A 27,777-nucleotide genomic window follows, 5' to 3' on the forward strand; every position below is an offset into this window, starting at 1 on the left:
TGAGAGGATTTTCGCTCTGTTTGTCATCGTCCACGTCCAAACATCATCACTTTACTTTTTTTCGCTCTTTTTCTCCTCATTATTATCGACATTGCCACTGCTTACTTTGCCCGGCTGCGTGCCGCTCAGACGGCCCCTAGTTTCCAGCCATGACCAGCTTCAACAAATCAAAATGGTACCAAATATCCTCACCCAACGGCGTCCTATCCTTCGTCGGCACACCCACCAGCACCATCGACAACAAAACCTCGGTGCAGCCCTACGGCCCCGTCTTCCTCCGCATCTCCAACACCTCCGACCACGAGCAGCAATGGCAAGTCTACAACATCAACACCTCGCACGCCGTCCTCCGCACCCGCGCCTCCGGCCCCGACAACTACCTCAGCGCCGCCATTGCCCAAAACGACGAAGGGGATGTCGTCGCCGGCAACACCAAGCCCATCATGGGCAACTACTCACTGCTCGACGACTCCATGTACTGGAGCGTCGGCGCCTGGTCCGACAGGCTGTTTTGGTTTGAGAATGCCCAGAATGGGAGCGCATGGCACTTGAATGCGACGGGCGCCTTTTTCCTCATGAGCATGAACATCACGGCGCCGCAGGATGGCCAGCAGTTTAAATTTACGCCAATTGGAGATATCGATGACGACAGGTATTCTACTTATAGCGTAAGCGCTCCCGCGCGCCTCTTCTCCTGCCTCGTGTGCTGACAAGTTACCTAGGCTCCCGGCGCGGTGGCAACGGCCACAGCAACAGCAACAGGCAGCTCGCCGACTTCTACGACTACTTCCCTGTCGCTACCGTCATCCAATGGCCGTTCAGCCGGCGCCAAAGGAGCTATCGGAGCCGCTGTCGGGGGAGTCTCTTTACTTGGGTTAGGTTTGGCATTACTTTTGTGTCTAAGGAGACGAAGAAAGCGACCAGCAAAGGACGCTGCGGTCGAGCCGTACAGGACCGAGCCGGTGCAAGAACCGCAAGTCCTGGAGCTTCCCGCAGAGACGGCCGCAGGGGCCGTGACGAAACACCAGGACCAAAGGTATTCGGAATTACCCCCAGGTTCATCGCCATCGGAGCTAGGGAATCACGAGATTGCTGAGCTGGATGGTGGTGGTAGCTGGAAGTAATCAGGTTATGTGGTGGCTCGAGCGATGAATATTCCCCATAATAATGTAAAGATGATATTTAATGAAGGATAGAGTCAACACTACTGAAGTTGGTTATTAATTCACATAAATTTCCTAGATAGAGCCTTCGGCAGGACTCATAACCCCATTGCATGAGCTCAGGAACTGAGGAGGCTCCCATGTCCCTTCGGACCCCCTTCGCCTTAGGAATACCTGCTGCAACGAGATCAAGATACAGTGTACGAAATAGCCTGAACTGGTAAAACTTTGCAGGCGTGGCCCACCATGACCTTGCCATTGACTACGATGAACTAGTGTGAGCTTCGGACTACGTCGCTACGAAAAGTGGAGAGACGCTTACACGAGTTAGGAAAGACTACATCTTGTTCGAAAGCCTTTGCGCTCTTGAATGGTGGTTGCAGGAAATCGACTGTCTCCGTGGAAACGTCGGGTAGGTACTAGATGCCGTTTAGGCATGTCCAGATGAGCTACCGAAATTGATGATGCGGAGGCTGAAGTTTGCAGCTCGTACTTCCAACCGGAAGTTTCGAACAGCATTGTCTAAGCCAATGCCTAGTGTGGAGTCGCCAGGAGATATATAGCAACAACACGGGCATGACCGATGAAGACAGAATGCTAAAAGATCCAAGTTTGAAGATCCAAGTTTGTTCAAGTGCGGGGCCGAATGAAGGTGCGTTGCAGCATTCGTTTCTCTCCGTTAGATAGGACACCACGAGGATTCTGGGATGGAACTCGTGGCGGTTTCCTTACATCAGTGTGACAGACGGTGGAGAGTAGTGAAGGTTACGGGCTGGAACGTATTGGGACTAGCGGCACAAGGTCCAACGCTGAGATTTCTCGAACCTTGTGCCACTAGACCAGAATAGGACTAGCCCCAGCTGTGCGGCGAATGGTGACTAGCACAATGGCGCTTCTTACTCCGGGTCCACATAAAGATTATAGAAACCAACAGCATAGTGCTTATGATGGCCACCGGGTAGTAGCGTTGGTACTGCACACCCCTCGGCTTGTTCAGATCCGGTTGCTGATTGAAGGTCCCATTCGTGGAGCTCGCATGCATCTGTAAAACCCCGTCTACTTGTACATACAAGTTGAGCACACCAATGTTCTTACCGAGATGAAACATCCAAGCCAATGAGCCGCAGACCTACCAAACATACCATAGAAACTTTGCCCTGCCCTCAAGTACCTCACACAAATTCCCGTACAACTCAAGAGAACGTTTGATACGGTACTCGTCAAACTTGTCCGGCCGTGTTTTAAACAAGCAGCTCTCCCGCCACCAGACGTTCAACCACCTCCACGATGCGCATGATACTATATCGGTCCAAAAAGCCAATTGATGTATCGCCGACGTTAGTGCCTTCCATCGCCATTCTACGGTAGACGTCTTCAAACCCGCTTGCATAGCTGTCATGTGGCTCTTGCTCCAGGCTTCGCCCAACTGCGGCCTCGATGAATGCCGCATTGCGAGGGTCCTTCGCGTGACCCATCCAGTCACAGTCCGTCCCTTGAGTAGACCGGTCACGCTGAAGGCGTTGGTCGTGATCAAGATCCCAGAGTGATGTGAGTAATTTGCCTGCTAGAAGTTGGTCGCGCCAGAACGCTTAAGGGCTCGACAGCATCGACAAAGTCTAGTGCGATGGAAACCACTGCTGGAGAAATGACCACCAGTGTAGAAGGAGCGACTAGTACAACGGCAAGCAGTACCCCAACTCCGCCTTCGGGCTCAAAGTGTCACAAGCAGTGCTCATCGGGCATCAACCACTTGGGAATTCACTGGTGTGAGGAGCACTGTCCTCATTTTTGGCTACAAAGAAGGACAACACGTACTATCCTCTGTTATTCGAGACACGGAAAGGGATTCTGGATGCAACGAGGACTGGGCTCGGTGTGGGCTAGACAGATTGGAGATAAACAGAAAAGATTCCTTTGTTTCTTCCCAAGTGGATTTCTTTCCGTTTGAGTACTGAGGGCCCAGAGCTGCTACCCGAAAACAGGCTACATGGTAGAGAAATGCTCATGCTAGTTTGAATGTTCCGTTTCTACCAGCACAAAGTGGACTACGCCTATCATTCTTACCCGCACCCGCTTTCCTCATTCTCCTGACCTGCCCGCGCTGGCCTGCCATGCATAGCTTTTCCAGAGCGGTTCAAGCCCCTTCCAATAACAGTACATTGACTAAACGCTATTTTTGTTTCGTTCGAGCCGTCCCCGAGCATGGCTTTTTTTTTTTTCGGACGCCCGCTTTGCACGACGCCAGGCTTCTCCACTCGAAATTTCTCCTTTCCGCCACACTCTGGTGCAAGCCAATATCTGACCCCCGTCTCAGCGGCTATCGTAAGTATTTCCGTATCCATCGTCGAGACCTCGCAAGCCTCCTCTCCAGACTCCAAGACAGCAAAAAGCCAGATCGTACCCACCGCACCGCACCGACCCAACCCCACCCCCTCCCCATCCCCACCCCCACACCCGCCTCCCAGTCCCTCACAGGGGGCGCACCGACAGAGTGGCCCGGCGGAACGGACTTCCGCTACTTCCGCTCCACCCGGCGGGCCCGGGCCCGGACCGCCGCGGCGGCGGCGGGGGCACAGGCACAGGCACAGGCACAGGCACACAGGCACACAGGCACAGGCGATCGATCGGGTCTAGATCGGCTCACGGCGGCCGTTGAGAGATCGTGCGTGCGTGCGTCGTCTGGCGGGCGAGGGGGCGGGGGAGGCGCAGAGGCGCGGAGGCGCGGAGGCGGATCAGGCGGATCAGGCGGGGCAAAAACGCCTCGTCCGCGGCGGCTGAGCACGGACAGGGGTGGGAGGAGGATTGGCGAGGCGTTGTGGGCGTGGGTTCTGTGGGGGGAGAGTGGCTGCGCCGGGGGGCTTGGGCTTGGGGGTGGGGTTTTTGGTGGTGGAGGTGGGGGAAATGTGTGCGTGGCGTACGTGCGGCGGATGCTGCTGGCTGGGTATTATTTGTGCCGCGCCGGGGCCGGCCCGGGCGCTTGCTTGCTTGCTTTCAATGTACATATGTGGTATCTCAATAAGGCAATCTCTCTCTCTCTGGTCGGTTCCCTTTGCTCTTTCGTCCTTTCTTTCTCTCTTTCTCTCTCTCTGCTCTTCTCCGCGGACCCTCCCCCTCATCAGTCCATGGTAAATCTCCGCGCCTTCATCGCATCCAGGCTGTACTCCTCGTCGCTGTCCTGGAGCTTCTGGGCGCCCTCCTGGCGCTTGAAAATGGGCTTCAGCCCGTGGTTGAAATTGACCATGCACTGTATGGCAGTGACGAGGGTGGCGAGCACGAACAGCCAGGCGACGATGGCGAACAGCATCATTTCGTCTTTCAGAAGGGTGTCGGCGCGGGCGCCGTTGCCTCCCATGGCGGCGACGCGCGACATGAGGTAGCCGACCGCGGCGATGAAGAGGAGCTGGGGAAGCGGGGGTCAGGCGGGCGGGCGCAGGAGAAGGGAAGGAGGCGGGAGGGACGTACGATGACGACGGCCATGCCGGTGCGGATCTCGGAGCGGGTGCACCACACGGCGAGGGAGATTTGGAGCAGGGCGGCGGGGATGAGGGCCATGACGATGGCGAACTCGGGCATCTGGTAGTGCACGTTGATGACGCCGTAGAGCACGAGGAAGGCGATGAAGAAGTAGACGCCGAGCTTCATGAGGACGAGGAAGACCTTTTTGGAGATTAGGAGAGCAGGGCGGCGGGGGTGGCGGCGGGGGGGTTACTTGGTAGGCGAGGTAGCGCTTGCGCAGGGCAACGTCGGCGCTGACGTGCTTGTAAATCTCCCAGGCGAAGTCGTTGTGCAGCTTGTAGGCCAGGCCGGACATGCCGAGGGTGGAGACGCCGACCCAGCCGATGGAGGTCTTGAGGGCGGGCTTGACGACGGGCCAGTAGCTGACGGCGGTCTTGACGAGGCTGTCGCCGTCGTCGTCGGTGGCGGTCTTGAGCAGGTCGTTGGTCTCCTCGGTCTGGTAGTAGCGCATGATGTTGACGCCGAACAGGCAGGCGTTGGCGAGGCACAGGGCGAACAGCTGGATGTTGTTGCGCAGGCGCAGGGCGTCGGTGGTGAGGAGCAGCTGCCACCAGCAGCCGAAGACGAACAGGCCGACGTTGAGCGGGATGGTGTAGGAGCGGACGGTCTCGTAGGCGCTGGGGTTGACCCAGCGCTGGTACTGCACGAGCATGAAGACCTCCAGGATGGTGATGACGGCGGCCTGGGCGGCGACGATCCCCAGGAACCCGCTCTCCCACAGCGACCGCGGCTTGTACATGACGATGCGACTTTTAGGGCGAAGATCTTTGGCGAGCGTGGCGGCATATATGCCCCGGCGGCGGCAGCAATAGGGAGATGGGCGGGGGCGGTGCGCAGCCCTACTGCCGATCAGGGGCAGCGCGAATCTGGCGGGTGGGGCCCTATACACGACGGTGGCGCTGCTGCCACGCCCGCCCTGCCCGCCCTCTGCCCGCCTCTGCCCGCCTCTGCCCGCCATCGGTCCTGCCGCGCGCGACTCCTCTCCCTGCGCCCCCGCAAAGTGCCATGTGCGGCGATCCGGGCGCAAGCGATGCTAGCGGCGCCGCGTCACGGCGTGCATTGGGGTCGTGTCTGCAGAGTAGTCATCAGTAGTAAATAGTATATTCATTGCTGGCGCACGGGACGCGCGTCGCAGCCGCCCGCTTTCGTGCCCTGCGCCGGCCAGACCTTTGGGACCTTGGGGCCCGCCCTCTCGCTCCGTGTATTTAACTCGGCCTCCCAGCCCGCCTTTGCCTTTGCCTCCGGCCCGCTCCACTTGGAAATGAGCGTGCTTCGTCCCATGCCCCGTTCCAGCGTCCGGCTATTAATATCCCGCCTCATTTCCCACACGAGCACCGCCAAGCCCGCCCGTTTCGCCTGACCGTCGCCTGTCGCCACGAAACCCACCGCCGTTTATGCGTTCCAGGAACTGAACGCCTCAAAATGTCGAGCTTTTTTTCTTCTTTCGTTTCTCCATCTTTAGACACTGCTCCGTGCCCTTGGTGCATCAGGCTTAGCCTCCCCTCGGCCTTGGGATACTTTCGTCGGGTTGATTTTTGGCGCCATCGACACGTCGTCTACCACTCAGAAAGAAAGAACAAGGGAAAAAAAAAGCCGGAGGAGCAAGAAGCAGAAATGGAAGAGAAGAAAGGGAAGAGAAGCAAAAGATGAGAAAGAATTGGAATGGAAGAAAAGGAAAAGAGGAAAAGGAAGGGAATAGAAAGAAGAGAAGAAAAAAAATAGAGAGAGAAAAGAAATAGAGAAAAAAAAAAGAGAACAAATGGTGTAGAACAAACCGACAGGGAAACCGAGGAAAAGGAACCCGAAAATAAGGAAGAAAACCGAATAACAGGAAGCCGTGTCTGTTGTCTCTCAGGATCCCCAAGCAGTCAGCCCGGCGGGAGAACTCAAGAGTAGTCTAGCGTAGTCTTCAGTCGTCATGAGTGCGTCCATGTCAACGACACCGAGCTCACAGCAACGCACAGGCCGAGCGTGAGGCCAAGAAGATCGTCCAGTCCCTTGAAGGGAACAATCCACTGAGTTCAAACAAACCGAAGCCGCTTCACGCCGGTCACGGTGCCAACGTCGACACCTCCAAAGACCAAGGAAACGCCGCCTGTCGAGACAGCCGCACATAATGACAGCTGACGTGCCGATGCGGTCTGAACTGGATGTCGTGGGCGACGCTCAAAGGCGGTCTGATACCGTACGTACACGAGGATCGTTGCTCCAACTGGCGTGGTCGTGACATCTGGTTGATCGTGTGGCATGGAAACCTATTGGAGTCGAGGGCGGTCGTGCGAAAGATTCAGGGGCCTAGGAGTGCTGAAGTCCGTGGAATCACGTGACGTAAGACGGAAGAATAAGAATGATGATTGCTTATTGAACTAACTAGAGGGGCAGCTAAAGATATATACAGTCTCTGCAGTGAAGGTTGAACCCGTGATATGACATCATGGAGTACTATATACGAAAAACTCCGACAAGGAGAACGGCGATGTTGAGACGTCGACGTCGCTTGCTGCCGGGGAAGGCGCTCTGGAATCTGGAGTCGACGCTTCTCGTGCTGGTGGCTCGGCGTACGGCGGCTGCTTTGGTTGCCGGTTTCTCAGCGAGCTCGTATACTCTTCGATTACTTGAGCAGCTGCTTCATGGCCCATTTCTTTGGCGAGTTGAAGCGGTGTTACCCTTCCATAACCCATAATTCCACCGGACCGGTCGAGTTCCGAGTCGAATTTTGAACTCTGGAGGAGAATTCGTAGAATTAAATCAAATCCATGGAAGGCAGCGCAATGGACAACACCACCGCTATTTTTTTCATCATAACCCGTTCTGTACCTCCTCTTGAATGAGACTTTAGACGTCTCGCGCCTGTCGAGGAAAATTTCCACGATCCGGGCGTGGCCTTTTTTGACCGCCCAGAGCCAAGGCGAGTTGCCCCCCGAGTCCACTTCATCGACGTTCAAGTCTCCGCCATCAAGAAGTTCCAAAACCTTTCGGTCATCGCCGTTGCAGACGGCGGAGCGAAATTGTGCCGTTCTTAACCATAGGCGAACCTTTGGTTCCTGCTGCTCATCGCGGAAAATTGAGAGAATGAAACTCTCGTGGCCTAGCCGACCGGCCACTGAGAGCGCATCACGGCCCTTCCTATCCGTTGCCCATTTGTCGCACTGCATTGTGTCGGTGAGATATTTGGCCATGTCCGTCCGATTATACTCTGCTGCTACATTCATCGAGATGCGACCTTTATCATCTTCCAAGTTAGGATCCACCCGATATGCAGTGAGTAGTTGTCGCTCAATTTCTCGGCGCTCATCTCGAATAGCGAGGTTCAGATATCCGGTGTGTCTTTGTTTCTTCTTGGGATTTGACAAAGCTGACGAAGGGTATTTCAACAGCTCTGCGGCTGTAGCATCTAAGCCAAGGTTCGTAGCCGTTCTTAGGAAGCCATAGATATTGGCTTCGGTGAGATTTCCGTAAACCTTCAACAATCTCTCCGCCGTTCGTTCATCGCGGGAGTGCAGGGTCCGCTGGAAAAAAAATTTGGCATCTCTGGGTTCAACCAAGGACCAGTCAATCTTATCAAACATCTTCTCTAGCATCTCTTGCTGCCCTGATTGACGCGCCGTGTGTAAAACCCCGCTATCCTTACCAATTTTGTAGTCGTCAAACCATAGGTGGGTGTCTTTTCTGGTGAGTTTTCCTTCCCATTGTGATATCCAGAGCTCGAACGCTGCGAAGTTGCCGTTCCGGATTTCTTTGCGGATATCAAGCGAAGCCAAGTTGCCGTTCCAGGGAAAGGTGGTATCGTCATGGGATTTTACATGGTGGCTGTGCTTGTGCTTCTCGAGTTCTCCCGCGGAGCTGAAGCCGTTGACAGATGACGGGCATCCGGACCAGGAGCAAGTCCATGTTCTTTCGTGGTCCCAGCAATGCTTATCGCGGGCCGCTTCTTTAGAAAAACCTTCATGAAATGAGTGACACTGCATGTCAGAGCACTTGAAGATTTTCCCTCCATAAAGCGGTTCCAGATGATCACCTAGACGAGATACGGTGATCATCTTCTCCATGACACTGCGAACGCATTGTAATTGTGCCTGAAGCGCCAGAGTCAACGGCCCATCGTCAGTGGGTCTGCTTTGTTTATCAGGAAGCTGCTTTGTGTCCGCAGCAGCATGTCGGAGATCCTGGAAGAAAGGTTCCGATTGGAATATAGCCAGGCAGTTGTCGACTGATTTCGCCGGTCGAACTCGCTTTGTGGATGCGTTTACGCGCCTTGCGAGAAACGTTCGTAGAGTAGCGCAAATATTGGTGTAATCCGAACATGAACCTGCGGTGAATTGCAAACACAAGTCGTAAAGATGGTCGAAAGCGTGCAAGATGGCGTACTCAGTGAAGGCGTATTCTCCTCTGAGGACGCATTGTCGAGTAAACTCGTTGGAGATGTCCGGGTCATGTGAATTAAGAGTCAGGCATGAGAAGCAGATGCGGGTCATGTTGAGCTCCTCAAGTTGTCGAGGAAGGGCAGCTTGATCCTGGAGGAAGCTAGCAACAGTCTCTATCAGCAGGCCGTACAATAAAAGACAGATATAACCGGCGTAGCTTACAAACGCGCAGTGAGGTGCACAAAATCTATTGCTCCCCCTTGACGCAGCTCAACCAGCGATCCGCAGAAGTGCTTGATATCCCTGACGAGTCTTCTGTCCGGGTCGAACGATCCGTCATCCAAATCCAGGCACATGGATCCTTGAATTTCGTGCCATTTGAGGGGTCTTTTGGCGCACAACAGCCAGCTGAGCAGTGTCTTGGTTATCTGTTGATCTGGGGAGCTGGATTCGTGGAGTAGTCGATGTAGTATGCGGTCGTAACTAAGCGCTTGTCTCAGCCAATGTTTGAATTAGCTCATAGAGTCAGACTTACATTTCGTTGAGAGTAGGTGGTATCTTCCCCATTTCTTTCTTCAGCATAGCTCTAGAGACCTGGTTGGAAAGATTCTCCATGACAAGCTTCGCGTAGAGAAACATTCCTGAACGCCGTTAGCCTGTTCTCTTCGAAGGAATCAAGTGCATTTACCATCAGCCTTTTCGCAGACAAGCGCCGCCAAACCTCTAATATCTTCAGGCTGGAGTCTGAATGTCGTACCAATCTCTTGCACCTGTGTACGGCAGTAGTGGGCAATCTCTTCGTTGTTGTGTTGAGTAGTGATTCTCAAAGTGGGGTATGCTTTGAAGAGTCTTCCTGTTTCCTTGTCATCCTGGCTAAGAAAACAGCACCGCAGGCTCTCGGACTGATTTGATAAGGAACTGGAGAAAGAGGAACGAGCCCATGACCCTATTTCGTTTTTCTGTGCCTTAGGACACTCATCGATACCATCTATGATGAGGAAAAAGCAGTCAACAGCCTTGAAGGCGACCTCCAAGATTTCTTTCGCAGTCTTGGGTGACCTCAACTTCTCAGTCCCACTGGATGACATCTTTTCCACTATGAAAGCTTGTAGTGAAGGCATCAGGTAGGAAAGTTGAAGGATGAGGCTGCATGAGAATGCGACGAAGTTGTTACGATCGGGCCGATCATGTTTGCAGTAGAAGTACGCCACAGCAGCAGTGGGAATGCTGCGGCACTTTTCAATGATGACTGAAGCGAGTATTGTCTTGCCTAGCAAGGAATTGTCAGCAAATCGAGCTTGGATGCTAGGGAATCCAGCCGATCGTACCAGCTCCCGGCTTGCCATTGATCCACAAGAGCGGCTCGGCAAAAGATTGTGGATCGAGCCAGTCCCTTATCAGATCCTGCTGGAATAGCCACGAACCGCTTTGTGGGTTCTTTTCGAGCACCGCGAGCGCGTCGTCATGATCAATCGTGATGTCTTCGACGGAAAGCCACCGTGTAACTGCGCGTTTTCGCCTTTCGGCTTCTTCGTTCTGGGTTTGCTGCCACTGGGCCTCAAGAGACCTTCTCATCTCTCTCAGCTCTTGTGTAGCCTTCGCAGTCTCCTGTACCCCCACTAGTGTGACCTGACTATCGAGAAGTTCCCGGTGGAATCGTAGGTTGGACAGTATGCCGTCGAAGTTGGCTCTAAAGGTCTTCCATGTCGCGTGAAAGAGTTGTTTCCACGCTTTGAGGCTTGTCAGCCTGTCGACTCATGCCCGGGATACATGCTACAAACCTCGCTGTCGGAAATGTTTCAAAGCCTTGCAATGAAACTCCAGAATGTCCGTGTATAGAAAGCCCAGGACTTGATGAAGATAAAGGCCGCTGATGGTGAGAGACTCATACTGTGGAAGTAGCGGCATGTGCTCTCCGATCTGCTGATAGGCTTCGAGGAGCATGTTCAGAGCATCTGCATGGGATCCGGCGACCAGAAGCATGAACTTGGCGGGACCCTAGAACCTGGGTCAGTACTAGAAGAATCCGTATTTTCCCGTAGACCGCACCCAAATGAAGCCTAAGTAGTCTGATGCGTTGAGAAAGACCTGGACAACTTTGTCAAACTGGTCCATCGCCTCAACGAATGCTGTGAGTCGGTGTAGATTTTGCATGCGCTTCTCTCCTGCTTGAGTTTTCTGAAGTTGAAGGATGGCTCTCTTGAGGTCCTCAGCCGAAGTGAGCTGGAAATCGACGATTTCCTTGTCGGACAACTGGCCCTTGAACCTGGCGAGAGCCTGGTCAAAGGGCGATGTCGCTGCCGGCAACGGTGTCGGTAAAGCACTGACCGGAGCCGCCATTGTCGTAGAAGTTCAAGTTACTGGTGGTATGAAGCTAGGAGCAGACTGAAAGATTTCCTGAGCAGTTGACGGAGAGGAGTGCATGGGCAATATCCAGACGAAAGCGGGGCAGTAGCACGGTGCAAGTAGTGCTGCGCTCCACTTGTGCCTTGCTGCGCCATGTGGATTTGCATGACAACAATGCGTTCGACGTGGCGCATCGGGTATGGGTAGCGATGCAGCGCCATGTCACTCGCACGCACCAAGTTTAGCCAGATGCGCGGCGAAAAGTCAGCCTCGCTGCGCCCGTCACTCGCGTTGCATGGGTGTAGTAAGTACCATGACGTCCGCCCCACCGAGGCGACACTGCAGCCTAGCTCGCGACTGCGCTACACCGCTCTGTCTGCTGGTGCTGAAAATTGCCGAGCGCTGCAAGACTGACGGTTCGTGGACCCTCACTAGCTGATGGCCCGTCTCAGCCTCGCGAGTTACACTGGTGTCGCTTAGCCCCGCAGCGAGATGCGCACTGTTCTCTGCAATAGAATACTTCCCCTTCTCCCAACTCTCAATTCTCTCATACCTGCCCAATTCTGTCCGCAATATGGCCCAGAAAAGGACGGCATTGCAAGTTCCGCTGGAGGATACAAGGCTTGCGAAACGCCTTTCGCCGTCAGCAGGTTTGGATGTCGACTCAGCCTACTGCAGCCCCTCCCTGTCGCCTTGGACACCTAGTCATGCTACGCTGGGGTCGCCTTCAGACCTCAACACCGACACCCCCAGCACCCCGTTGCCGACGACACTCGGTCTAGAGGATGAAGTCTGCTATGGAATGGTATATGCACCACAGTTATTGGCGCGCAAATAATGCTTACAATCGATAGCTCTGCGGCGTCAAGACGCAGTTCCTAGATGACCCGCACATCGCATCAGTAGACGCAAGCAGCGATGGAGCTTCGAACAGCCACTACCTGCTCCAGGTAGTGATGAAACGCGTATACATGTTGCAGGCTCAGGACGGCACTGACATTGCCCTCATCAACACCGGGGCCGCAAAAGCCCTGCAGCGGTTGGATAGTGGGAGCCTGGCCCGGTACTCAGCGTACGTCAGCGTCTCTGAGTGGAACGAAAAGATTCGACTATTTAGGTTGAATGGGAAGTCGGTCCTCCTGGAAATTGACATCTACCTATTCGGAAACCCTACCGAGGCTCCGTCCGTCGGGAAGATGCTGTCCGACATCGGCCTCTTTCTCCAGCGTCCCGACTTTCTTCATGGCTCCATGCGGTATGAAAATCCACAAGAGATCGGGTTTGCATCCATTCGCGACTCAAGTCCGGGCTTGAGTGTCCCGGCCCTCACTCTTAGCTCCGTGGGCGACCTATCGGCAGATACCGTTACAGCAATGCTGAGCAACCTTGATCATGCCGATGAGTTGACAAATGCTAATGTGGACACTTCCATGATTGTTACTGAACTGAAACCGTAGGTTTCGGCCTTGTCGATTGTCTTTCCGGTGGATGAACTGACTGATCCGACATCAGATACCAAAAGGAGGCCGTGGACTTCATATACCAGCGAGAATCATCCAACGTCCCGAAAGCATTTTCACTGTTTAGACACCGAGTCGATGCTAGAACCCGAAGATAGTTGGTTGCATCCACTTCTTCTCTCTGAGAAACAACTTTGACTGATGTTCACCGTAGCTGGGAGAATATTGTTCTCGGGTGCAAATTGGTGGATGTTCCCAACGAGAGCTTTGGAGGCATTGTTGCCGATGAGATGGGTCTCGGCAAGACTCTCATGACAATCGCAGCAATTTGCATGAGTCTAGGACGCGCCCGGGTCTTCGCGAAAGCGGACGCCCGCCACGGAGCAAGAAGCAGAACGAAAGCCACCCTGGTCATCTGCCCCGCTGTTTGTAAGAAATTCTCATTGCAATTATCCATTGTGGCTGACTGACAATCAATATCTCTTAGTGCTTATGGACAGCTGGGCGGCAGAGGTTTTGAAGTGCGTTATTACACGACGAGCACTACCACTTTGGCTAACAGTCACAGACATACTACTCCGGGGTCACTGAAGTGCACGAGATATCATGGGACATCCAAGGTATCCACTGCCATGCTGATCGAGTCAGATATCGTCTTGACAACATACGCCACGCTTATGGCGGACTCCAATCGTAGTGGCATACTACACAGTATCCAGTGGTTTCGCATCGTTCTCGATGAAGGTGAAGCCCAATATTTCCCAGTTGATAAAGAAATACGCTGAGAAGTAACCACTAGCTCATTATATCCGCAATCAAAACACCAAACAATTCCGGGCAGTGCACGCTCTTTCCGCCAACCACCGCTGGTGCCTCACCGGCACACCCATCCAAAATTCCATCGACGACTTTGGGGCTCTGATTCGCTTCCTCCGCGTGCCCGACATGGAGCAACCCTCTAGTTTCCGCACATACATCACTGGTCCCATCGAGGACCGTGCCCAAGCAGGCGTCCAGCGCCTACGAGCTCTTCTCCAATGCATCTGCCTACGCCGCACCAAGCACTTGCTCGCCGACTTACCGGATCTGGAGGAACACATTGAGTCGGTGACGCTGACCGAGGACGAGCGGACGGCGTATGACCGCATCGGCGAGGAATACAAACGCGCATTCCACGACGCCTTGAGCGGCAGCAACCCCAGCGCAGCCCATAGGGTATTCTTTACGGCCATCATGCGGCAGCGCATCTTCTGCAACTCGGGGCTTTTCGCCAGCGCTGAATGCAGTGAGATGGGCCCCACTGAAGACGAGGAACTGTCACTGCTTGAGCAAGGGGACAGGGCGACATGTGCAAACTGCTGCTGCGTTGTGAGGTCCATCGGCGACGAGAAGTCTCTTCACTCGGGGATATTCCTGGAATGCTCGCACCTCCTGTGCCACGAATGCGTTTCGCAGGGAGAAACGCACACAGCATCGCTCGATAATCTGGTCAGGTGCTTGGCCTGTGACGCGTTCCGCCGACCGCATCAGACAGATTCGCAGGAAGAAAACTTCTCCGCAGCTACCACGAACCTCCCACAGGGCCACAGCTCAAAGCTAGCAGCCCTAGTCCACAACATCCTACACCACCCCACCGAAAAATGGTAACGCATCTTCCCCCCACCCCGCCAGCTCTCCCACCACACTAACCCAACACCAAACCCACCCAGCATCGTCTTCTCCTCCTGGAAACACACCATCGCCCTCGCCTCCGCCTACTTCTCCGCGCACAACATCCCCAACGCCGTCATCTCCGGGTCCGTCTCGACAGCCGAGCGACGGCGGCGCCTGGAGGCGTTCCAGCTGGACGCGGGCGTCCCCGTGCTGCTGATGACGCTGGGCACGGGGGCGGTCGGGCTGAACCTCACGGCCGCGAGCCGCATCCACATCCTCGAGCCGCAGTGGAACCCGAGCGTCGAGAAGCAGGCGGTGGGGCGGGCGGTGCGGTTGGGGCAGCGGAGGGGCGTGGTGGTCGTGCGGTATGTGGTTAGGGATACGGTTGAGGAGGTGAGTGTTCTGGTGTTCTAATTTCTGGGGGGGTTGTGTGCGTGGAGACTTGGGCTGATTTGTGTAGTATGTTCAGACGAAGCAGAAGAAGAAGACGTATTTGGCGCGGCTGGGTTGGGGGAGTGGGGTGGAGGGGTTGGAAGAGGGGGGGAGGTGAGTGTGGGGGGTTGCTGGGTGACCTGTGTTTCAAGCTGGGATGTGTGTTTGCTGCGTCTAGCGCCGGGTCGCACAGACGGTAATTGCGAAGGTTGGGCTACGAGACAGTCAAGGTGATGGAAGGCCAGATGGTGCATCTTGATGACATCTAGACGAAGACCCTAACGCTATGGGTATTTCAATGGCTGCTTGCTTTCTGGGAGACGGGGAACTGGCGCCAGCTTAAGCGTGCAGCGTTACAGTGGGTGTAGAAAAAGATCCAGCCACCTAGATCTATGTTTCATAAGGACAGTGAGGTCATATCTGGATGCATTTAGACGGTCTAAAATTCGTATCTACATCCGGATGTTTCCTTTCGCCACTTCTGAGCAAAGGTAGTGTAAGAAAGAATCTACGTTGGTATATTTGCTTTGATTATCAACGTATAAGTATTCCCCTAGGCCGATATCTTCGTCACCCAGTAAGGCATCGCACAGGAGACTGCACAAGCAGTAGTACTACTCAGCGAGCGTCTCAGAGTAGCCGTACTTCTGCCGTCCGAGAGCTTGTCCACATGCGTCGTCTCCTTTACACGTATTTGAGTGTCCGCGAGGATTACTCAGCCCTACGTCGATGGGCGAAACAGTCGAGCGGGGTAATCAGGCAACACAAAGGACCAACTACGTACGCCAAGAAATTAATAAATTTCAAGTCATAGAAGGTAGCTATAAATTGCGTAATGTTTGTCACTTGCCGTGGGTCCGCTTCGCCCCGCACCTTTCCAACAATGGCATCCAAACAGAACGAACAGGTAAGTACAGCCACCAATACCAGCACACGTACAACATTGGTCGCGTACTCACCACCACCGCTATGTCAGCCCTACTCCGAACAGGAGAAGCGCCTACTCCACCTCTACGGAAAATTGCCTCGCAAAGGCGACCTCCTCCATCACCAGCTCGAAGTACCACGCACCCCACACTGCGCACCGCACCGCCGCCCTTCTCTCGATCTCCCAGCCGCCCTCCCATAGGCTCACTATCACTAAACACCTGCCGGCACACAGTCCCGCCAATACTTTGACTCGGGCGATTTCGCCCTCTCGCAAGCCAGCGAACCGTCCAACATCGGTACCGTCCAAACCGGCACAGAACACCCCACCTCGAAGACGGTGTCTCATCCGTCAGCACCCGTCCCGAGTGGCGGAAACGTCGCTAGAGAGGCGAACGATCAGCACCGGGACGGGAGGACAATGTGCGCAGCGCCCGAGTCTCACCTACAGCAGCAGTCGTACGATGATGGTGCTGCTGCGGGAGGAGAGAAAGGAGTCAAGTGAAGATGCGGCTTCGCTGTCGATTGTATCCCTCCCCGTGGTTATTGAGCTTTGAGAGAGGTCCATTTTGATGATTTACGAAATTGACTTGGGATGGGAAAGTATGGCGACCTTGTGATTTTTTCTTGTTAGGATCCGGTGTTGAATCTGCAAGGGTACGACTCTTTGCATTGCTTGACCAGTGCTGCTGGACGTGTCATTATATACACCGATACACTGCTCACTATCTATGCACTAGGTCTAGTTTCGAGAAAGGGAAAAAAAAAAGGAAACAATATAAACAGTGAACAACAACAGTCGCCGTGCCTTCCAACAGACCAACCCCGGAAATGCCCAAAATGCAAGAACCAACGAGCAAAAACCAACAACCACCCATCTCCCACAACAACAACAACCCCCCTCCCCCCTCATCACCGCCTTCCCGCCCCCTTCCGCCCCACCGTCCTCAACAACCCATCCGGCAACTTCCTAATCGTCTCCAACCCCCCCATCGCAGCCCCCGCCTCCAGCGCCGGCCCCCGCGCCCTCCCCTCGCCCCGCCTTCCCCTCCTCCCAGTCCCAGCCCCCTTCATCACCACCCCCTCATCCCGTCCCCCATCCTCATCCTCATCATCCGCCAACCCCTCCTCCTCCACCCCACGCATCGCCGCATCCCCATCCAGCGCGGCAAGCCCCCGGCCTCTCTTCCGCTGCTCGTGCTGCGCGACCTGCAAGTCCTTCCGCCGCAACGAGATGCGCTGCTCGACGACCTCGTTGAAGCGGATGTGCGGTTTCTCGCTCTTGCGGGGCGGTTTCGCGGGTGCTGCGGAGATGCTGCTGCTGCTGCTGTTGCTGCTGTTGCTGCTGGGCGAGGAGGAAGAGGCGAGGAGGAGGAGGAAGTCCGGGGTGGAGTGGCTGCGGCCGAGCGGGCCGCCGGGTCGTTGCGAGGGAGAGGACTGTTGGGGGAGAGCGGCGGCGGCGGCGGCGGCGGTGGCGGCGTGTTGCGTGCGGAGGACGGAGAGGCTGAAGGAGGAGCGGCGCGTCATGGTTTCGAGGGCGTTCATTTTTTTGAGGATGGAGCGTGGACGCGGCCGTGGTGCTGCTGCGGCGGCGGCGGTCACGAGGGGGTCACCGGCGCGGACGAGGACGTCCCTGCGCGTCGCGGCGCCCGTGCCTGAGTCGCGGGTGGTGGATTGCTGTAGCGGGCCGTAGAGCCAGGTGATGTCGCGTTCCTTGAACCTGGGCGGGGTTAGGTTCGTGGTGGTAGTGAGGGATGGATAATGGGGTTCGGCTTACCAGTTCAGCGTCTCGGGCAGGACGGTGGCTAGCTGGAAGCGTGACTTGGCCCACGCGCGCCAGGATGCGTTCTCCAGCCGCGATACTTGGCCGTACTGGTGGCGGTTCACGGTGATGTGGCGCCACGACGAGCAGATGTCGTCTTCGTGCCAGTCTTGCGAGAGGTAGTCGACGTGGCGGGACGGGTCGGACCGTCGCAGGAAGAGGTCGTCTCGCGTGTCATGGGTATTTGCGGGGGCGGGGGAACCGTTTGTGAGACTTGTTACCGCACATGGGGCGATGGACTCGGGGCTTGAGAACAATGGAGGCGGCGAGGGCGGGGTGAGGTCGTCGTCATGGTTGTCTGCAATGGATGGTGGTTGAGGTGAAGGTGGGGTGGGTGTCGGTGCTGAGGCGGGTGCTGGGGTCGCAAGCAGGTCGTCGAACAGCGATCGCCTTAACTCGTCCAAAGAGAAACGTGACGAGGGATGGGAGCCTGAGATAAGGCCGAGATTGTCCATGTATTTGGTCGGCGTAAACGCGGGAGCCTGTAACGATCGTGTACCGCGGAAGGAGGGCGCAGAGTGTTAAGCATGCGATGGTGAAAAATTGCAGCGAAAATTACGAGCGACTCGGGCGGTCGTACGTCATGGTGGCGGCGTCACGTCATCCCGTCGGCGCAATCAAGGAAATACCGCCCTCGTCCGTACCGCGCCGGGGGCCCGTTTTCAACCGGTAATGGCGAACCGCGGCGCCGAGCGAATCAGAGCTGCTTTGTAAGCGGGCGGCCGATACGGCAGCGGCGCCATGTGGAAGCCAGGGCGGCGGTGCATGTGATTGGGCGACGCGGCGAGAGAGGGTGCAAGTCGCGTCTCCCGGCAGCTGCGGCCAACGCCATTCCGCCAACTCAGCTCTGCACGGAAAACACTCCGACCTCCAGGCTCAACAGTCATCTTGCCTGCGCCAGTGGGGCCACCGTCTTCACATCACTTTGTTGAGCGGCCGCTTTGTTGGGCCTCGGTTGCCTGCCCTCACACGTGTTTCACCAGCTATCTACTTATCCCCGGCACCACCCGACTATATCGCATGTCACCCGCGGCGCCTTTGCTCGCCGCCGCCCAACTATGATCGGCACCTCGACCGCCGAGTACATTTTCATACGTGCCTGCATCCTGGGCCTGCGCTCAGTCACCCCGCTTGCCCTGCTCTACTGTCTCGCCCGTGTTGTGCGCCCCCACGCCTTTCACCTGCCATTGATCTTCGACATCTGGGCCGCCGCCGAGGCCGCCTTCTACTTCTTCTTCTACCTCCCGCGCAAGCGCCAGCTGCAAAAGGCCGCCGTGCACCCGCCCGCCCCGACCCGCGACCAGCGCGCCCGCCTGTTCAGCCGCTGCAGTGACCATGTCCCCGACTTCGAGCGCTACCTGCGAGGATGGTTCATGGGCGCCCCGCTGTCCGAGATCAAACGGGAGAACTTGAGAGAGTTCCTTGCCTGGGCCTTCCTGGACACCGCCGACGTCCACTCCCTGGACGGCGACGAGTTTGACGGCTACATGCGTGACGTCGAGGCCCGTCTCGGGAAGCCCATCGAGAGCGGCAGAGGGAAAGCAAACGCTTTGCGCCTGTCGCTCGACCAAGTCCGCATGACACACCGGTCTTTGCTGTGGTACCTGGTACGTCCACCCCCCGCTCGTCACCACCTCCACTAATGCCCTGCAGTGTGTCTTTGTCGTCGACGCAATAGCCTCGACCCGCCTGTGGTACTACCAGTTCGACTACCACCGCACCCGCCGCCGCCACTGGTACTCGGTCCTACCGCCCCGCCCCCACAACCTCTTCGCCAAACACATCTCGCCCTCCCGCTCTATCACCTACTGGCACCGCCCTCACGCCGCCAAGGACATGCTCCCCATCCTCTTCATCCACGGCATCGGCATCGGTCTGTATCCCTACGTGAACATGCTATCCGAAATCAACGTCCCCTCCAGCACCCGCCGGACCCGCCACGACATCGGCATCATCGCCATCGAAATCATGCCCATCAGCTTCCGAATCACCACATCTCCCGCCCTGCGCAAGCGCGAGATGTGCGCCGAAATTGCCCGGATCCTTGCCTTCCACGGCTGGGAAAGAGTCGTCCTGGTCTCGCACTCGTACGGGCCTCCCCATCCCTCGCCGCTCTACCGCTACTCTACTGACCCGACATCACAGATACGGCAGCGTCGTCACAACCCACATGCTGCACTCGCCGCTCCTCTCCCCCGCCATCGCCTCCCTCCTCCTCATCGACCCCGTCACCTTCCTCCTGCACCTCCCCGACGTCGCCTGCAACTTCGTACGTACCGCCTGCATTCCCCCTTGCCTGGCTCACGCTCACACTCACCCGCAGATCATCCGCAAGCCCCGCCGCGCCAACGAGCACCAGCTCTCGTACTTTGCGAGCCAGGACATGGGCGTCGCCCACACGCTGTCGCGCTGCTTCTTCTGGAGCGAGAACATCATGTGGAAGGAGGACCTGGCCGGCCGGGACGTCACGGTGAGCCTGTCGGGGAGGGATCTGATCGTCGACACGGAGACGGTGAGGGGCTATCTGAAGGGGGAGGGCAAGTGGGAGGGGAAGGCGAGCGAGGGGAACGGCGTGGATGGGAAGAGGAGCGAGTTGGATGTGCTGTGGTTCGAGGATCTGGATCATGCGCAGGTGTTTGATACGGCGGGGAATAGGAGGAGGCTGATTAATGTGCTGGAGAGGTATTGTGCGAGGGTGTAGACGGGGTGGTTTTGTGTGGGTGAGGGAGGGGCGGCTTGAGTGGGCGAGTGCTTGGGATTAGAGGTTTTTTTGTCTCGGGGTTAGAGGTTGGTTTAGTAGGGACGCTTAACGATTTATAATGTCCACGTTTCTTGCTCTAGTTTAGACGAGATTGAATTAGCGAGGAAGCTAGGTATAATAGCGTCTTCCATGGCTTTCTAAGCAAACTTAAATTAGACCACCTTATAACTTCTTCGCCCAGCGAGCGTCGTTAAGCTACTGATAGGCTGTAAGAAAACTCGCCAATCTGGACGTCACTGAGCCTTGGCCTCGACAAGTCCCAATCGTCCCGCCTCATCCCTCGCCGACCTCATCCCCATCCCCCTCGCAAAGCGCCCATATCTTTCTTTTCATCAACGTCGCCCGTCTAGCCACTCACGCCATAGAACAAGAGCGACATAGATCCAGCTTTCCAACCCCGTGACGCGCGACGCCACCGATTGGCTGCTACGCTCGCCGCTAGAGAGAGTGCACTTAGCACCGACAGTAGGGCGGGGAGGATGAACCATCTCCAGTGAACCTTGACGTACGTCTCGGACATGAACACTTTACGATTTCGCGGGTTTAATTAAAGTTGGCGCTATAAATGTTTTGAACAACGAAGAATGGGGTGAACCCGTTGCATTAATAAGAAATGAAATAAGTTACTAGATAATTATAAACAACTTGTATAAAGAATACTAATATCAACAGACTTTAACGTCCCTAGCGAATATACCTGGTATTCCATCCACACAAACCCGACTGACCCAATTAAAATCTGGCACAGCCTACACGCCTCGAAGGCAAAAGAGTGGCGCGTCTTACCGCAAAGCTGCGGAATAAACCTAATGAAATGTAAGCAAGCAACAATCACATCGCACTCGTAAGCTCAAACAACCAAACTGTTTCCCACAACTAAAACCTTCTCTCACACCATTCGCCTCACAGCTCTCCCTCCTCTCCTCTACCACGCAGCCGGGGGATCGCCAGACCGGCGGCCGTCGGTGACCTCCGGGAAGAACATGGCCTCCTTGAACTGCGAAATAGTGGAATCGGGCCTCACGACGGAAATCGTCGCGCTGACCGAGATCTTCAAGCCAGCGACCTGCGCCGGATCCGCCTGACAGCGGTTGGCCTACAAACATCACCGTCAGCATACCGCTCGACACACACGCCCAACGCAAAAAGGGAAGAGAGAGAGAGAGAGAGAGAGAGAGAGAGAGAGAGAGAGAGAGAGAGAGAGAAAGGGAGAGAAACAGAAACAGAAACAGAAACAGAAACAGAAACAAAAAAAAACCACTCACATCCGCAACCCTCCACGCCAGCCCCCTCCTCAAAAACGGCACCACATCATTCGGGCTCAAACTGCCCAACCTTGGCCCCCCTCCCCCTCCGCCCTCATACCCCGCCTCGACGTAGTCCAACAAAATCGGCGTGACGACACTCGTCCCCGTCACCCGCAGCCCCTCGTCCGCCTGCAGCGCGCAGTTGTCGCACGCCTCGCGCGGCGCCGCGAAGACGTGCGTCACCCCCGCGAACACGGGCGCGGACTGCCACTGCGCGGGCGCGGCTGGGATGGCGCTGGCTTCGCCGACGAAGAAGTAGATGGTGAAGGCGCCGTTGAGGGCGTCTCTGTGGGCGGTGAGTGACTTGGGTTAGCTGGGGGGTCGCGTGTTGGGGAGAGTGGGAGAGTGGGGGAGTGGGAGAGGGGCGGATTTGTGTGTGGTTTGGGGAGGGGAGGGGAGACGCAACTTGTTGACTTCGGTGTCGATGTACCAGTTCAGCGAGAGGCGGCTGCCTGGCGGCTCTTTGCAGAGGATCTCGTCGCCCTTGCGGAACGAGGGGATGTGGTCTGGGCCGTGCTGGGGTTGCGGGCCGCGGTCGTCGTTGAAGCCCTGGTTCTGGCTCTGGTCTTGGAAGCCTTGGTTCTGCGATGATCCTGGGGCGCTGAAGTTGCTGATCTGCCGTCCGGCGTTTTCGAATCCGGGGGTCCAGCCGTGGTTGTTGCTGCTGCCGCTACCGCCGTGGAAGCTGCTGCTGGCCTGGTGTCCGGCGTTTTCAAACCCCTGTGTCCAGCCGTGGTTGGTGCTGCTGCTGGTGTTGCTGCAGGCGGCGTTGTTGCTGCTGTTCCAGCTGCTGGCTTGGTGTCCGGCGTTTTCGAACCCGCCAGTCCAGCCGTGCTGTCCGCTGCTGTCGAACGCGGTGCTTCCGCCGGTGTTGTGTGCACCTCCACCGCTGCCTCCTGCGTGTTGTCTTTCACAGCCGCAGTTGGTACAGCGCGTGTTGGCGCCGAAGCCGTGGTTCTGGTGTGCGGTGCCGCAGTTGTGGCAGTGCGTGGTTTGGCCGCCGCCGCTGCTGCAGGCGCCAGTGTGGTGCGCGTTGCTGCCGCAGTGGGTGCAGTGGGAGGTATTACCGCCCCAGGTGCCGGGCTGAGGTCCACTGCTGTTGCAGGCTCCGGTATGGTGGGTGTTGCTACCGCAGTGGTTGCAGTGTGAGGTACCCTCGGCAGGGCCATGACCGGGTTGCGGTGCAACTGGCCCGCCGCAGCCCTCGGTGTGGTGGTTGTTGCTGCCGCACTTGGCACAGTGGGGGGTAGTCCCAGGGCCAGACGGGCCTGGCTGAGGCACGTTGCTGCCGCAGGTCTCGGTCTTGTGAGTGTTGCTGCCGCACTTGGTGCAGTGTGTGCTCGTGCTGCAGCCTTCGGTCCGATGGTCTTTGCTGCCACACTTGGTACAGTGTGAGGGGCTGGTGCAGGTCTCGGTGCGGTGGTCCTTGCTGCCGCATTTGTTGCATTGTGTCTTGTTGTCGCAGGGCTTGTTCTCGTGGTGAGGTTTGTTGCAGGTCTCGGGCCGGTGATCTTTACTTCCACACTTGTGGCAACCCTTGTTCTCGTGCGAGGGCTGTCTGTTGCAGTTGTCGCCCCGGTGGTCCTTGCTTCCACACTTGTGACAACCATTGTTCTCGTGCGAGGGCTGTCTGTGGCAGTTGTCGCCCCGGTGATCTTTGCTTCCACACTTGTGACAACCCTTGTTCTCGTGCGAGGGCTGTTTGTTGCAGTTGTCGCCCCGGTGGTCCTTGCCTCCACACTTGTGGCACTGCGTCCTCTCATCACAGTGTTTCTTTTCCTGCGGGCGTCCACCAAACTCCCCCCTCCTTTCGTGATGACCTCTACCGGCGTCGCCGTGGCTCTTGTCTTGAGGTCCCCGACTTCCGACAGCCTCGTGAGCGCTGCCGCCGACATCGACAAAGCCACCGCCGCTGGGTTGGTGTGCAGCACCCGGGTTGAATCCTTGATTCTGCGACTCCGAGGCACCTCCATAGCCGCCGCCAGCCTGGTACTGGCCGCCACCGAACCCCTTATTCTGGGACTCTCCACTTCCCCAGCCGCCGCCCCCGCGAGCCTGGTACTCACCACCACCCTGGAACCCCTTGTTGTGGGACTCGGAGCTGCCGCCGCCGTAGCCACCGCCAGATTGATGGGCACTGCCGCCCTGAGGCTGGAAGCCCTTGTTCTGCGGCTCGCCGCTGTAGCCGCCGACCTTCTGCAGCGGACTGTCCCAGCTGCTGCCGGCTTTGTACTCGCTGCTGCCCCAGCTGCTGGTCTGCTGCGCGGCATTCGCGTAGGCGCTGCTGCTGCTGCTGCTGCTGGCGTGGTACGCGCTGGTGTTGGTGTTGTAGCCACTGCCACGGCTGTCGTGCGCGGTGCTTGCGTAGTCGCCGATCTTGCGCACCGCAGCGCCGCCGTCGTAGCCGCCGACCTGGTGCGAGGCCGGGTGATAGCCCTTGTTCTGCGGTTCCTTGATTCCGCCATAGCTGCGGCCGGGTTCTGGTTTCTGAGGCGCGGGCTTGTTGGTGCAGTCGAGACAGTGGACGTTGCTGCCGCCGCAGCTGCGGCAGTGCATGCTTTGGGCGCCGCAGTTGGAGCAGTGCACGGTGGCGGTGCCGCCATGGCTGCTGCTGGTGGTCTGCTGGTGGGCGGTGCTGGTGCTGCCGCCAGTGTAGCTGCCGGCTTTGGTCTCGCTGCTGCTGCTCGTGTTGTAGGCGCTGCTCTGGTGCTGTTGTTGGTGCTCACTGCTGCTGCTGCCGCTGCCGCCGCCGGTGTAGCTGCTGATCTGGCGCTGCTGGTCGCCACCGCCGTACTGGCGTCCCTCGAAGCCCTTGTTTTGGGATTCGTTGCCACGGTAGCCGCCAGCCTGGTGTCCTTCAAACCCCTTGTTTTGGGATTCGTTGCCGCGGTAGCTGCCAGCCTGGTGTCCCTCAAACCCTTTGTTCTGGAACTCGCCGTGGCCGCCACTCTGCTGTTCTTGGAAGCCCCTGTTCTGGGACTCACCATATCCACGACTCCCATGGCCCTCAAAGCCCTTGTTCTGGGACTCCTGACCGCCATACCCACCACCACCGGGCTTGCCGCCGCCAGAGTAGTCCGTCCGGGGCGTGTCCCTGCCACCACCATACGCGCTGCTGCTGCTCCCGCCCCACGCACTGCTGCTACCATACGCGCTGGCCCCACTACTCTCACTATGCTCCATCCGCCGCTCCTCCGACGACCACGTACTACCGCCTCCCCACGTCGAGCCGCCGCCCGCGCCATCCCCCCCTCCATACGCGCTATCCCGCTTCCGATGGCCCTTGATCTCGCCGAGATATCCCGAGCCCGTGTAATCCGGCTTCGGCGTGTGCGCGCCGTACCCTTCCCCACCGTGCGCCGTCAGCTGCATCCGCTGCTCCTCCTCCCGCGGCGCCGCCGCCGCCTCCACCACCCTCACCCCCAGCCTCGCCTCCCACCCCTGGAACCGGAACACCTGCGCGCCCCGCACGTCTCGCGGCTTCATCTTGCTGGGGACGTTGTTGTTGCTGCTGCGGCCCCCCTGCTGCTGCTGCTGATGACGACGTCCACCAGCCGGCGCGCGCTGCAGGCTCCAGCGGTAGTTGGCGTCGAAGTTGGCGAGGATTGTGGCGCGGTCGGCACCGCCGTCGAGCAGGTCGGGGTAGGTGTAGCCGAAGGATCGGGTGTCGCGGGCGTCGGCGGAGGTCCAGAAGCAGGTCTGGCCGTTGACGATGGCGCGGCGGAAGGGGTAGAGGTTGGTGGTGGCGTTGGGGAGGGAGGGGGTCGGCGAGTGGGCGGGGAGGAACTCGGTGTGGAGCGCTTGCCAGATGGTGAAGATGCGGTCGATGTTGCTGGTGGGGGGGAGAGGGGGTGTTAGCGGTGGTGGGAGGGGAGGGGTGGGGACGAGACGCACGCGTGGTGCAGCCAGAATACGGGGTCGAATGCTGCGACTGGGATGCGCGACATGTGTCCTGCGCCGCCGATGTTGACGTGGTACGAGCCGTGGAAGTCCTCGAGCGAGCCGCTGGTCGCGTTGGGCGCGTCCGAGAAGGCGGATGTGGCGAAGTTGCGGTAGTCGGCGTATGGGGCCGTCTCGATCAGGTCGAGCATGATGCGGAGCTCGGCCTCGCGGTCGCGGTTGAGCACGAGGTCCAGCGCGTCGAAGTCGTCGACGTTGTTGTTTTCCGGCCGGGCGTGGCGGACGGTGTGGGTTTGGGCGACGGTGAAGGTCGGGCCGCCTCTTGCCGCGGCTTTCTCCTCGGCTTCCATGACCGCCCACTCGTTGGGGGCGATGCTGCCTGTGGTCGGGAAGACGAAGGACTTGAGTGGGTTGTCCATTGGCACGGGGCACGCCTCGTCGTTGGGCTCTTGCGTCTTGGGCCTGTAGACCATCAACTGCGGTTCTTTCAGCACCGAAGGGAGGCGGAAGTCGTAGGGGAAGCATGTTTTTCCGCCGGGACCAATGCCGGGAAAGACGGTGTTCTTCTCCTCACGTGGGTGGAAGTAGTCCCAGTATGGGAGCCGGAACTTCTGAGCGGCAACGCGGTACTTGGGGTCGTCGAACTGCGCAGCGAGTTGCTCCATGGTGTTGTAGATGGTTTGCTGGACCGATAGTCAGACGCGGCTTTTCGCAGGCAGGGGGGAATGGGTCGACCTACCTCCATCATGGCCAAGTAGGGACGGTGCCATGTCGGGAAAAGAACCGAGTTGTGGGTGCAGTATCCCCCAACCTCCTTCTGGTCTCCACGAACATTATCCCATTCACGCTTAGGGAGTCCATGGATACCTGATCGTGTCAGCAAGGACTGGCTCAATGGGAAGGATCATGAGTATAGAACAGACCGGCTACTTGGAAGTAGGACATCTTGTCCTGCCAGCCTCCATAGTCCCTTTGAAGAGCCTCGAGCGCAAGCAAGAACAGATTGAACATTTCAGGCTCGTTCACCACGAGATCATCGATCTCACGGCGCGGGTGGACGTCCGAGGCCGTCTTGAGGCCGGTCACGACGCCATAGGCCTGGGCGTAGCCAAGAGAAGTCATGGTGGGCAGTGGGTTGGCATGTGCGCGGAGATGCAAGCTCACTTCTGGTCCCAGAGTACCGTTTGCACTGGCTTTATAGACATCCGCACAAGGAGAAAGCAAACCCCATATCGTCCCAAATAAACCCCGCTGACAGTCAGCAGGCCCACTTCGGCATGGCACTCTCTCAGCTGGGACGGTAGCTGCATATTGATTGTCTTCGATAGTCTGGGTGCTCTGTGGCTCAGATACAGTGGCTGCATATCCCTTGGCTTCAGCCAGCCATGCTTCTAGACCACGATTCCCCCTTTCACGTGGACTGTGAAATGTGGTTGGGCGTGCCAGTAGCTGGTCGGGAGTGCATCAAGCAGCCCAATAACGGTTCCAGTTTACCGTCAACTAGCTGAATCCAACCCGAATCCTCCAGAGGGCGGTGCGGGGGAGATGGAACACTTGGGCAAACGGAATGAAATTCCACGTGCTCTGAGTAATATTTCTAAGTTATCTGCGTAAGCGGCACTAGCCGGATCGTCGTCGGGGTTGCGTTCCAGCTGAACCCTTCCCCGCACCAGCCGTGCCGTTAGCGCTAGATGCAAGCCCGATCCGCTCGAATCGAAGCGTTACACTAGCCCGACGCGGAATGATGTCGAGCGTTAGCAGCGATAACCTTTGTCTAGGCCCCATTCTCGAGCTTGTTCCCCGGTCAGATTTCTTATCCAGCAAAATCCCACATGCATCGACTCCGAATCTGTCTTGGTAATTGTATCAGGCCCTGTCATCTCGTATCTCGGAGGTGTTTCCGTCGTGTGGGGAGGGCCACATCCTGCAGCTTCGTAGCTGGAATCCCGCATACCCACCAATTTAACACGAGCTCATGAAGCCGTGGGTCCGACGGTCTCGCAGGCGGGAGGACCTGTATCTCGTCACCCATGCTTCGTGCGGGGTATTCGGTGGCTATTGAAATGGCCAGTAGCCGGTGGTAGCGGCTGGCCGTGCAAAGGAACGCTTGGCAAACTTTGCTGTTG

General features: G+C 57.3%; 8 protein-coding genes across 8 annotated transcripts; 4 read left to right on the forward strand and 4 right to left on the reverse strand.

The window, feature by feature from the left end:
- Positions 1-149: 149 nt before the first annotated feature.
- On the forward strand, positions 150-1,124 carry BKCO1_2500083 (uncharacterized protein; the record flags this gene model as incomplete). The annotated part of the gene is made up of 2 exons (XM_020273336.1): positions 150-668; positions 723-1,124. 2 exons carry the CDS (start codon positions 150-152, stop codon positions 1,122-1,124), a joined length of 921 nt encoding a protein of 306 aa, XP_020130442.1.
- Positions 1,125-4,278: 3,154 nt separating this feature from the next.
- Positions 4,279-5,418, reverse strand: BKCO1_2500084 (uncharacterized protein; the record flags this gene model as incomplete). The annotated part of the gene is made up of 3 exons (XM_020273337.1): positions 4,279-4,563; positions 4,626-4,820; positions 4,873-5,418. The coding sequence occupies 3 exons, from the start codon at positions 5,416-5,418 to the stop codon at positions 4,279-4,281; spliced, it is 1,026 nt and encodes a 341-aa protein (XP_020130439.1).
- A 1,693-nt stretch (positions 5,419-7,111) lies between these two features.
- On the reverse strand, positions 7,112-11,383 carry BKCO1_2500085 (zinc finger protein; the record flags this gene model as incomplete). Its single annotated transcript, XM_020273338.1, has 7 exons — positions 7,112-9,203; positions 9,266-9,526; positions 9,579-9,684; positions 9,732-10,313; positions 10,372-10,773; positions 10,825-11,041; positions 11,093-11,383. The coding sequence occupies 7 exons, from the start codon at positions 11,381-11,383 to the stop codon at positions 7,112-7,114; spliced, it is 3,951 nt and encodes a 1,316-aa protein (XP_020130440.1).
- A 580-nt stretch (positions 11,384-11,963) lies between these two features.
- BKCO1_2500086 (helicase-like transcription factor-like) lies at positions 11,964-15,052 on the forward strand (the record flags this gene model as incomplete). Its single annotated transcript, XM_020273339.1, has 9 exons — positions 11,964-12,194; positions 12,244-12,842; positions 12,902-13,006; positions 13,064-13,278; positions 13,337-13,370; positions 13,418-13,593; positions 13,649-14,492; positions 14,559-14,895; positions 14,963-15,052. 9 exons carry the CDS (start codon positions 11,964-11,966, stop codon positions 15,050-15,052), a joined length of 2,631 nt encoding a protein of 876 aa, XP_020130437.1.
- Positions 15,053-15,817: 765 nt separating this feature from the next.
- On the forward strand, positions 15,818-16,366 carry BKCO1_2500087 (camp-regulated phosphoprotein family protein igo1; the record flags this gene model as incomplete). Its single annotated transcript, XM_020273340.1, has 2 exons — positions 15,818-15,841; positions 16,097-16,366. 2 exons carry the CDS (start codon positions 15,818-15,820, stop codon positions 16,364-16,366), a joined length of 294 nt encoding a protein of 97 aa, XP_020130438.1.
- A 407-nt stretch (positions 16,367-16,773) lies between these two features.
- BKCO1_2500088 (protein phosphatase type 1 complex subunit hex2) lies at positions 16,774-18,138 on the reverse strand (the record flags this gene model as incomplete). Its single annotated transcript, XM_020273341.1, has 2 exons — positions 16,774-17,581; positions 17,639-18,138. 2 exons carry the CDS (start codon positions 18,136-18,138, stop codon positions 16,774-16,776), a joined length of 1,308 nt encoding a protein of 435 aa, XP_020130435.1.
- Positions 18,139-18,741: 603 nt separating this feature from the next.
- Positions 18,742-20,384, forward strand: BKCO1_2500089 (transcription initiation protein spt5 protein; the record flags this gene model as incomplete). Its single annotated transcript, XM_020273342.1, has 4 exons — positions 18,742-19,290; positions 19,337-19,770; positions 19,829-19,952; positions 20,007-20,384. 4 exons carry the CDS (start codon positions 18,742-18,744, stop codon positions 20,382-20,384), a joined length of 1,485 nt encoding a protein of 494 aa, XP_020130436.1.
- A 985-nt stretch (positions 20,385-21,369) lies between these two features.
- BKCO1_2500090 (tyrosinase) lies at positions 21,370-26,773 on the reverse strand (the record flags this gene model as incomplete). The annotated part of the gene is made up of 6 exons (XM_020273344.1): positions 21,370-21,540; positions 21,710-22,037; positions 22,158-25,583; positions 25,646-26,334; positions 26,391-26,518; positions 26,575-26,773. 6 exons carry the CDS (start codon positions 26,771-26,773, stop codon positions 21,370-21,372), a joined length of 4,941 nt encoding a protein of 1,646 aa, XP_020130366.1.
- Positions 26,774-27,777: the final 1,004 nt, after the last annotated feature.

The sequence above is a fragment of the Diplodia corticola genome (genome assembly GCF_001883845.1).
Source record: "Diplodia corticola strain CBS 112549 chromosome Unknown scaffold25, whole genome shotgun sequence".
NCBI lineage: Eukaryota > Fungi > Ascomycota > Dothideomycetes > Botryosphaeriales > Botryosphaeriaceae > Diplodia > Diplodia corticola.